Source organism: Mytilus galloprovincialis, chromosome 4 (genome assembly GCF_965363235.1).
Source record: "Mytilus galloprovincialis chromosome 4, xbMytGall1.hap1.1, whole genome shotgun sequence".
NCBI lineage: Eukaryota > Metazoa > Mollusca > Bivalvia > Mytilida > Mytilidae > Mytilus > Mytilus galloprovincialis.
The window spans coordinates 62,629,011-62,641,095 of NC_134841.1; the positions used below are offsets into that span (position 1 = coordinate 62,629,011).

The following is a 12,085-nucleotide window of genomic DNA, read 5'->3' on the forward strand; positions in this document are numbered from 1 at the left end:
CATGGACAAAAAACAAAATCGGGGTAACAAACTAAAACTGAGGGAAATGCATTAAATATAAGAGGAGAACAACGACACAACACTACAATGTAACACACATAGAAACGGACCAAGCATCAGACAAAATCCCACGAGAAAAACAAATGTAACACCAAAACCAAACACATGAATCTGGGACAGACAAGCACCGCGACACGTCTCACCGCAACGTGAACCCACACTCAAAACCAAGAGAAAACAAACGACGCAACGCCAAAATGTAACACATACAGAAACGAACTATAATATAACAATGGTCATATTCCTGACTTGGTACAGGACATTTTTAAAGAAAAAAATGTGACGGGTTGCAAAAGAGATAATCTACCTGAGAGGTTTTAAGCGAGAGGACAATCATCCGATAATTATAGATTATCGTTGATCATCTGTACGAGATTGATTTTCTCTAAGGCTTTTCTACCTCAAGAATAGAATACCTTAGCTTTTGTATTTGGCAAAACTTTTAGGAATATTTGGTCCTCAATGCTCTTCAACTTTATACTTCATTTGCCAAATAATCTCCATGGAAATGAGATATGCCAATGTTTATACAACTGCAATTATCATTAACTAACCACTAGTGACCATAAACTGACTTATCACAAACAAATATATGAAAACAAAGGCTACGTATTAACTATAAATATCAACGAGTACTCGAATGCTCGAGTATCGTCCGGTAGTACCAAGTATCAATTACAAAAATGATTCTCGACTAATCAGTTTCCTGTTGTTGCTTTCTTAAGTTTAAACAAAAAATATTTTTATTGAGAGCACCTCCCGGGAAATTATATATTATTCAAAATTTAAAAATAATAAAATACTTCAAATGTTTGCGTTTAACTGTCATTAAAAATACCTCCAAACAGAGATACATGTAGTATTAACACATCTCAAATTCTATCATCATGGTTTTGATGAAAATTTTGATCGCTTTTCTGAACAAATTTCAGCCCATCTTTAATTACTTTGACCTTGACCCTTGATCTGTTGGCCTACTATTCAATGGGGATTTCCTGTCATTATTTGTGACCATATATTCAAGTGTAAGGTTGCAATCTGATAATAAGCATTTAATTTAGCACTGACGGACTGGCTGTTACACGGATCAAAAGCTGTATCCCCGGCTTAGTATATTTCTAGAAATTCGATTGGTTAACGAACGTCGTTACAAAACACATAGCCCCTGGGTGTTGCTAACCCATATCCCCGGACGTTGCTAATCATTATCCCGGGGAACTTCACTCAAGTTTTCCTTAGTTCCATGATTGCTCCTTGTGAAATATTGAATTCTGTAGATTATCCATGACGTTTGTAATTTAATATTTAATTCATTAACGATTTTGTCCTATTATGCCGATCATTTACACTCATTTCATTAAATGCATTACTTAACAGCCTCATTGACAAGGAATGGGACTACTGACCTAGCTATGCAAATGACCCACGTTGACGTCACACCATCTATGACGTAACTCTCAAATCATTGAGCGCAAAATTTGACTCAATCCAGTTTCTCTGTCTCCATATTAAAAACGTCTTATATTTGACTACCTGTAGGGTTCTACCAACGGTAGTACCCTATACCCCGTAAAAAATATGTAAAATTTCCAAATTTGAATAAAACTTTTTTAGATAATGAAAAAAAACGTTGTTTTCACGTTACACTTTGTACCCGAATTTCCATAAAACTCGCCCGATTCGGACTAAGACCGGGGATAAATGCGTTATCTACGTTTATATCCGTAGATATGGATATTTTAACACCCTTCAGTACCCTGTACACCCTTCGGCTACGCCTCAAGGTGTACTGGGGTACTTCAGGGTGTTAAAATACCCATATCTACGGATATAAACGTAGATAACTAATAATATTCACTCGCTGCTTCGTAGCTTATGGTATAATAACGGAACCATATCACAGAGTTAAATTCCAACAGCATATAATTGAAGAACAATGTCATTTAAAATATATCCTCATCATTTTATAACAACAGCACGACATAAAATCAAATTTTGCAACACAAGACAGCTGTAGCGCTGATTAGTTTTATTTTTAATTTCTGCATACTCTCAATATTACTTATAAAGTATATTATTATTATTATAATTATTATATATATATATATTTATGTATATGATACTTGTTTCCAAATAATAGGGACAATGTCACATTTATGTGAAACTTGTTTTAGATCTCCAATGAATGAATGAATTGGCACATTATTTAATCTAAACCTTTACATAATATTGTAATAATTCTTATCAGACAATCCATACATACAGCGTACCAACCGATTATTACAATATTACACAATTAAGCAAAAATTTGCCTTTACTGGCTTAGTATGGAAAATAGATGTATTTCTGAGAATATCACCATGTAAAATTTCTTCATTATTCTATATAAATTTAAAATTTTTAAGCTATCATTTACAGAAGCTTCACATGATCGTTTCAATACTGAACAACACTGAACAAAATATACCTCATCAATGAAATTTAGTTTTTAGTATGTATACGTTCAAAGATAATAATCATGATAATTGTAATCACTATGAAAAACATTTTTTAAAAACATTTCAGTCACATACTATTGAACAACAAAAACAGCACTATATTGTCTAACGGCTAACTACCTGTAACATTAAATCCAAGTATTTGAAACTTTATGTCAATATCACATCTGACTATAGATATATGTAAAATTGATATAGTAAGTTTATAAATGTCTCAACTCAAATCTGGGCATTTTTATGTCCTCTTTCAATTAATTTGATAAAAAGCATCAAACTGCAATGCATTCTCAGCAAAGCGTTTGGCAGACGGACGACGTCTTGACTGACGGTCCCAACATTCATGCAGCAGACTAAGTACGTTACTATGCAGAGAGACACCGGGAGGTATTTCTGGAGTAAGGCCCAACTCACCAACTTGTTTTCTCAGCTGGTGGTATGTTAAATTGTAAAACGGTTCTTCTTCGCAACACACTTCGAACACAATTAATGAATATGAATACATATCTGACATCTTTAAGTCCCCAAGGTGGAGATATTCACCTCTCAAATTCTCTGGAGATGAGTATCGAGGGGTTCCAATGTTGCGTACGCAATCTCCACCTGCTGACGTTGACGTTTCAGTTTAGTTTTTCATCATACTTAGTCCAAAGTCTGTTATCTTAGCAACAAGTTGTTTACCAGCAACATTGTCAAGTAGAACATTCTGTGATTTCATATCGCAATGAACAATTTTTTCATCATGCAAATATGCTAGACCAAGCGCAGTGTGCTGAATTATCTTAATTTTTTCTTTCTCTGAAAACTCCACGTCATCTTTGATATGCAGCGCATCAAACAGACTCATCTGCATATATTCCATAACAATGCACAAATTTGGAGTGTCGATTGAAGCACCGATGAACTTGACAATATTAGGATGTTCTAATTTGCAGAGAAGAAAAATCTCATCTGTAAATTCCTTCAACCTACGCTTCGACACACTCTGCTTACGAAGTTTTTTGGCAGCAACAACAGTTCCTTGCCACTTAGCAAAATGAACGAAACCAAATCCACCAAATCCGATCTTCTGCATAATTGCGATGTCTTTAAAATCAATTTTAATTCCTCTGTAATTCTGCAGCACCCGATCAGAAGTATGTGGTTCACGTGTCGAACTAGTTTCCTTTTGCCATCTCATCACCTCCTCCATTCTATGTATATGACTAAGGGCCACATCACAAGCTTCGTTTTGCTGTTCTTCATTTAATCTAATACTGGAGTAATCGATTTCACCCGCCTGAAAATAAGATTCAAAATATAAATCCATCATTATATTATTCAATAGTGCCCTAGAGTGAAAATGTTCACATACAATTTTTACAATCCGAGAAAATCCTGTTAAAAAACAGGTGAAAGGTACTAAGGGGATATTCAAAACACATACCAAAAGAACTCTCAAAACTCACGAATCGCAAAAAACCAACAACGCAATCGTGAAAATCGAAAGAAGATGAGAAGACAAATACATGTACATACAAAAGTATATAATACTTCAAGGAGACACTCAAAACGCATACGTTGCGAGAAACTAACAAGACCATGACAAAACACGTAAGAAGATGAAAAGACAAATACATACAAATGAGTTAACATCGCAGACTTCAGTGCACAAATAGTGGTACAAAACAACGTTACAGTTACTAGTACTCACTGCCTACTAAGTTAATGTAATTATAGAAAGCCATGTGCCATGTTGCGGAGGAAGCTGAAAACAATGTAATATGAAACTGGTGGTTTTTATCTCCTTTTATGTAAGAATTTATTTAAACAATAACTACACGATATATTTTTTTAAATTGATCGTGATCATAACTGTCGATTATAACTAATATACATTTTATTTAAAACCCTAATTTAAGTTACATTGAATATCGTGATCCCTTCCCAAAAGTTTCAAACAAGCGCAAACGATACTAAGAAACTAACGAAATTATAACATATATTTTCATACACTACAAAATTAGAATAAACCCAACTTACTGGATTCCTCATATAGTTTCTGTATATATTCGAAGCTTCAGAAGTAATTATACTCTTTCTGGAAATAGGCATAGATCTTAGAGGCTTTCCAACTCTCCCCTTTGATCTGTTGAAAGAGTTGTCAACATAGTTTTTGGTTGCCTGAGAGGATTTTAAAGATGAGTTGTTTGAATGTACAGCAGCACCATGCGGTAAACCAACTCGCCCAAGGCGACGATTGAAATGATTATCTTTGTAGCCTTTGACTGTCGGTGATGGTAACGGAGATCCATAGAACGATGCCCCAATACCACTATCGCTGCATTCGCGTCTGTCGTATAAGATATCATTATATGACTTCGTTCCACTGCTAAAAAGTAAAATCACAAAAATACTGAACTTAGAGGAAGATCAATTGGGAAAGTCCATAATCACATGGCAAAATCAAATAACAAAACGCATCAAAAACGAATGGACAAAAACTGTCATATTCCTGAACTAAACTTCGATTGGAAGCGTTATCTACATATGTCTTTGTATTTCCTCCTCCATAACTGCTACCACTGCTGTAACTACTGCCACCGCCACTGTAACTTCTGCTACCACCGCCTTTTGAACATGATACAGGCCTACTTCCGTGGGCCATCCCGACTCTACCCATACTTCTATTCATTGAATTATCAACGTACGTTTTCGGCTTCATTTTTATTCCAATCTGAAACTGAAGAAGGAAAATTATAATCGTTTATTTGAAAATGTATAAGTCTGCAACCTTACAGTCTGTCTTGAAGAGTTATTCAATTTCCGCAATAAATCTTACGATCAAGATTTGTTTTCGCTGATCGAATAGCTGTATGGTAACTACAGCCAAACTAGGAGGAGATCGGAATGAACTTAATTGTTATATCTTTTCTTGGAATTTATTTGAAAACGTTTTGATCATCGATGTTTACAATAAAATTGAGAATGGAAATGGGTAATGCGTCAAAGAGACAACAACCCGACCAAATGGCAAATAAAGTTTTTCACATACCTGACGTACAGGTTTTCTAACTTTAGCATTACAATTTAGAGGTTTCAAACATATTCTTATTTTCGAGAGACATGCACGTGATTATTGTTCTCTCTCATTTACATGCACGTGTTGGTAAGCCCTTTAGATATTTAACCACTTCAGTAAAAATTAAAGAGACACTAGCTACGAGATATATAAAAAATCTAATATATGATTTTTTTGTTTTTTGTTTGTTCAATTATTAATGAAAGTGAAATAGTGAAATATTAATTCGCCTTTAGAATCCAGTATGGTTTAATTTTGAAACATTAATGATAATTTTTTCACTTGCAATTGAATAATTCGACCTCATTAAATCCATATTCATGTGAACTGCAATTTAACCCTTTACCAAGAGATGGATAACACGTGAATAGTATGTGTAAAATTATTTAAAGGAAAAGAATGTCAACATTGAAAGTGAAACCAAGTTAAATCATTTAATAGACTGATTCGATAAAAAAAAACGATGATATTAAACATATATTTTTAATATGTAATATGAAATAAAACAGACCTAGACAAATCAAATAGCACGTGTTCGGTTAATCTATTATGTTATGTTTACATCGCTTATATGGTCATCGGATGACTTAGGAGGTCAACTTATTATACGTATTATCATACCCATGCAAATTGGTGAACATGAGTTTGACAGCTAGTGTCCCTTTACGTGGATTCAATGGTATTCAAGTTTGTTTAATAATGTTTACCAAAATTTTGTCAACAAAAACAGGTCATCATTGTTGGTTGACTTTCAGAAAAAAACACGCATAACGCGTAGTCAAAATCAATGCTAGTACTTTTATTTTCGTTTTCTCACGTTCTGCATTTCAGGAATCTAATATAATGAGAAGCAACCTGATTTTTTTATTTAAATAGTATTAAATATTATTGTATAGCAATATAATATTTCCCACAGAAAGTTACCAAAAGGGTGCGTGCAATAAATTCCAATATTGCACTAGTGCAATAAATCTTCAAAATCATGACGTCATCAACGACAAAAACTTAGTTTAAACCAATTTTTTCTTTCAAATATTATATTGCTATACAATAAAAGGGTTATTGCATGAATATTGGGGAATAATGTCCCTCGTAGAACATATATTGCACTCGCAAGCTCGTGCAATATAAAATTATACACGGGACATTATTCCCCAATATTCATGCAATAACCCTATAAAATTAAATAATATTAAATGATGTTAAAACACAGCTTTATTATTTTTTAAATAATAGTTACGTAGTATATTGATATGATAAACCATTTATTGTTTGTCGGATTTCCTCAATCCCATCTAACTAGGTCGGTCAGTGGATTTTTCAGAAGCTACCACTTGAAAGAATGGATTCTTTTTCCCAAGTTGCATCATGTGTTCATACAAATTTTATTTTAAGACTTATGTCCCAGTTTTTCCTTCATAGTAATCTTTTATGAAATAATTTTATATGAATTCCAACGAAAGATTTTCTACTTTTTAATATAAGATTTTAATATAAGATTTTAAATATTTTGTGGAGGTTTTTGAGTTGACGGCTCAAGAAACATATAGTTTTGATACTATGTTTTTAATGCATACGTCTTTATAATATAATGTTACCAGTGAATAATGAATGAAATTTTAGTAGAATTTGGTTGTGATTTTAAACCTTTAATCTGCTATGTTTTGTGAATACACTTACCTCTCAAAGAGTTTTTAATAAACTTATCAAATATCTAACTAAATCAATGTCTTGATAACAAGATATTTCCCGCAAATAAATGGAACTTTCCGAGTGATTTCGGTTAAATACGTTCTAAAAATAAAAAATACCAATATACTACCTATTCGTATTACACAATACACCGAGTATAACGCCACAAGCAGGATGTTGGTTATGTTTGACACGGGTGATGGTTTTTAAGCACAGAAAAGGCGAAGAAGGGAAGTAAAGTATCCGAATTTCTTTTTTGAGAATTGTAAGCACCAAATAATATACTCCACGGAAGGAACCGAACCATGATCTATTTCCAGCAAGCAAAAGGAGACGTTTCCAGTGCTCCTTTTTCTCAAACATCCTAAGCAAACACTTCTACCCAGTTTTCCGCGGAGCAGATTTTGCAAGTTTCAGGAAAAACACTACTTTTGGTGATTTTGTTTCAAATGATATATATATATATAGAAATGAATTCTTTCAAACAAAATTGAAGAGAATGCCAGTTTCTTAGGTTGAACTTTTTTTTTTTTTTTTTTTTTTTATAAAATTGTAATGTGTCGTTGGGGGTGTCGGGCGGACGGTTTTTGCGTCTTCATTAAGGACATTTCTTAAAACAAGGATCGATTTGCCTTTACTTCATTCTTTATCTGATAGTTTGTAATTCAAACTCATCTACTATGTTATTATGACTCGTTACAAACTTATCTTTTTTCATTCAGTCCAGGTTTGACGTAATTAGATATAGGAAGATGTGGTATGAGTGTCAATGAGATAACTCTCCATCCAAATAACAATTTATAAAAGTAAACCATTTTAGGTCAATGAACGGCCTTCGACACGGAGCCTTGGCTCACACCGAACAAAAAGCTATAAAGGGCCCCAAAATTACTAGTGTAAAACCATTCAAACGGGAAAACCAACGGTCTAATCTATACAAAAAAAACGAGAAACGAGAAACACGTATAAATTACATAAACAAACGACAACTACTGTACATCAGATTCCTGAGTTAGTAATGTTCATTTTTTAAAGTTTTATACCTGAACATGGTTTTGTTTTCCTTTTCAGTTACTATCATGATCAGCACGAATTCACGACTATGCTTTAATTCTTCAAAACGAGGAGGAAAATCAAAGAGCAGAAAAGCCGTAGAAGATTTGCACTAAGTTATCGATAGCTAAAATTCAACAAATGTATTCACCAGTTTCCTCTTCAAAACACACGTGCACGACGTAAAACGGACTTCCTACAAAACAAATTCTCTTTATACTCTACACACAAAACTAACCATCAGCTTCTATATTGAAAAACAAGAACTATCTTTATAAAAGATATCCGACGTATTTAAATTTGAGGATATGTTTAAAACTATCATTTCGATAACCTTCAAAAAAAAAATATGCATAAAGACATGAAGAGGATGACACACCTATATTTTAAACGATTTCAAAACAGCAATTAAAAACATAGAAAAAACATACTATTAACATGATGGAGATATAAATAGTTTGGTATTTGTAGAGTATTATGGAAGAATGTTTGAGGTTACTTTTAGCAGAAATTTAAACTTGTAAAAGACCTCAACTGAGGTATGTGAAATACACAAAACAAAGCGTATTGCATGGCGTGTCAATACAAGTAATTTCTGTTCAAGATAGACATAGATATAAGAAGATGTGGTATGAGTGTCAATGACACAACCTCTCCTTCCAAGACACAATTTGTAAAAGTAAAACATAATAGATCAAAGTACGGTCGTAAACACGGGGTCTTGCTCCTTTGGCTCACACCGAACAGCAAGCTATAAAAGGTCCCAAAATTTACTAGTGTCAAACAGGAAAACCAACGGTCTAATCTTTATAAAAAACGAGAAACACTTCAAATTAACACGAAAGTATGATTTGGGAGTACTCGCAGTTACTTTTTTATTTTTAGCCATGGCGTTGTCAGTTATTTTTAATCTATGAGTTTGACTATCCCTCTGGTATCTTTCGTCCCTCTTCTACTGAAAGCTAGTTAAAAGCCGAAAGCAGTTAATGATAAAAAAAATCCTGCATCAGAGACTAAAATCAACTCGAATCACAGGGATTTAGTATTTTTACGTCATGGACAGTAAAAAAAGATATGACTTGTACAATGCTAAAGGTTAAAGTATCGATGTAATGTAGTACATAGATAGAGTAATATCTATATAGAAAATAATCGTGGGTGTGTATTAATACATCCCAAAATATAAAACCCGTTTAAAAAGAATACAAATTTAGTAATGTTTAATTTGCTGATGACAAAATCGATACTTGTGCCAATGTGAACTATATTCAAAGATCTAAAATACAACATTGGTAAGATAACCTTGGTAAGATACCTGATTCACGACAAGTATACTAGTTAACTATCTTGATTCGGAAGGAGCCACAGGATACCAGTCGTCTTGCTCCCCAAAGGGACAGAGGAAAACAAAATCAAGAAAGTGCAGCATGATCATGTTAGTTGAGAAGGGTCTTCCGTCTGGCAGTTAAAACTTGCCAAAGTGTATTATTCGTTTGGTTGTGTGGGATTTATAATTACACAGCCACGCCCAGTTTGGTTGTGCGAGATGTATAAATGCCTCATGTAAAGAGAGTGCCAATCTCCATCACGTTAAGAACCTTTGCAACCAATCTTTTACAATCCCAAACGTTACCGGAAATCTTTCCAATGCTTAGCTTTTTTTTTTAGTTCAAAACGACAGGAAAGACCATTCAAGGGATTTATTTAGGTATTTTCGTGCATAAGTCGTGTATTTTGATTAAAGATCGTCAAATATTGTGGGTATAATTGAGGTTGATTTTTTTTTTTATTGAAAATAAATATTAAGATAAAAAACATATTTGTCATGTGATTTGAATCTGAGGAAACCGCTCACCTTGGTCTGTTTAAAACAACATTGTAAACGAGAATGCATGACAAAAATCCTCATTTAGGGGCAATTATCTCACAGTCTTCTAACTGTATCGGCAACATTTTACTTGTTAGTTGATCCTTTTTGATCATTTTGAAAATTTAAAGTGTCTATATATCTATTATAATTTTTATCATATAAATTATATATAATTAATTTCAACCTTAATTAAAGAAAAGTGATTCGTTATCACATGAGGTTAAACAAGCTGGTGTTGGTTAACTTAATATACATGTCAAGTATAAACTTTTAAATATAACGGTTTTTAAGATCATCTTTACCATAGGACATGGATTTGTCAAATGAAACCAAAGGTTTTGACCTTAACCTTTGATCTAGGAAGTTGTACAAACAGTATGACACACACTTAGGTGTTGGTTAATATACATGTCAAGTATAAAGTATGGAATTGTAACGGTTCTCTAGATATAGAGCGGACACAATATGTTACGGACGGACGGACAGACTGATCACTCTAGGGCGATCCGCCATTCGGCGAGGCCTTAAATAAACAACTTTTATTGATCAAGTTCACACACACACCACGCTTCTTGTATAATGGAGGAAAGCTTATGGCATAGATTATTTTCTGCATGCGCAGATTCTTTTCTGAAATGTGTTCAAACAATATACTAGTAATCGTATTAAACAAAACTTTTTTTTGTCAATTAATCTGAAACTTTTAGTACAAAGTATATGATTTAGCATTTGGAAATCACTTTTCTTACAAATTCAGCCTTTTTTTTGTAACTTTGACCTGTTTACCCTATATTCAATAGGGCCTCCCATTCATTATATGTGACCATATATCCAAGTGTAAGGTTGTCATCTGATATAAAGGTCACATTCTTGTAATTAATTGCTCCTTATGCTAACATGAAAAACAGCTGATCTTTTTTTTTTAGTTAAATGGTACATAGGAAAGCAAATTCATGTACATATCCTGTATTTAGTAATGTGAAATTGTGATTTAATCGAGATAAAAGGGGTTCATGCCACGAAGAATAACTTCAGGCTCCAGCACGAATAATGCAACCATTATACTTTTGCTTTAGTTTCAGAGATATAAGTAAAAAACTGCATTTCCCCCATATGTTCTATTTTTGGCAGGTACGGTCATTAGACACATTTTTTTAAACTAGATACCCTAATGCTGATTGTGGCCAAGTTTTGGTTTAATTTGTCTTAGTTGTTTCAGGAGAAGACTTTTGTAAAAGATTACAAAAATTTACAAAAAATTGTTAACAATTTACTATAAAGAGCAATAACTCCTTAAGGGGTCAATTGACCATTTTGGACATGTTGACTTATTTGTAGAACTTACCTTGCTGAACATTATTGCTGTTTACAGTTTATCTCTATATCTATAATAATATTCAAGATAACCAAAAACTGCAATATTTCCTTAAAATTACCAATTCTTGGGCAGCAACCCAACAACGTATTGTCTGAATATTTCAGGGCAGATAGATCTTGACCTGATAAACAATTTCACCTGTGACGTCACTTTTTTAGCTTTATCATCGTGTGCCAATGCATGGTTTTTTGTGCTGTCCTGGGTAGTTTTGTGTGTTCCTTTTTATTTTGTGATTAGTCATCACTTCGATGTTAACATGAACATCAATTATATAGTAATTTTAATAAATTTACTGTTTGCAAAAATAGCGAATTATTCCAAATACTAAGGATTTTCTTTACCCAGGCATAAATAACCGTAGCCGTATTTGGCACATTTTATTTGGAATTTTGGGTCATCAGTGCTCTTCGACTTTGTACTTGCTTTCTTCACGGTTTCGATCTGAGCGTCACTGGTGAGTCTTATGTAGACGAAAC

General features: G+C 33.3%; 1 protein-coding gene across 1 annotated transcript; it reads right to left on the reverse strand.

The window, feature by feature from the left end:
• Positions 1–2,094: 2,094 nt before the first annotated feature.
• LOC143072658 (uncharacterized) lies at positions 2,095–4,944 on the reverse strand. Its single transcript, XM_076247707.1, is given in 2 exon segments — positions 2,095–3,834; positions 4,578–4,944. Coding segments are annotated over 2 exon segments (1,101 nt in total). The 5' UTR covers positions 4,650–4,944; the 3' UTR covers positions 2,095–2,805.
• Between the last annotated feature and the right edge of the window lie 7,141 nt (positions 4,945–12,085).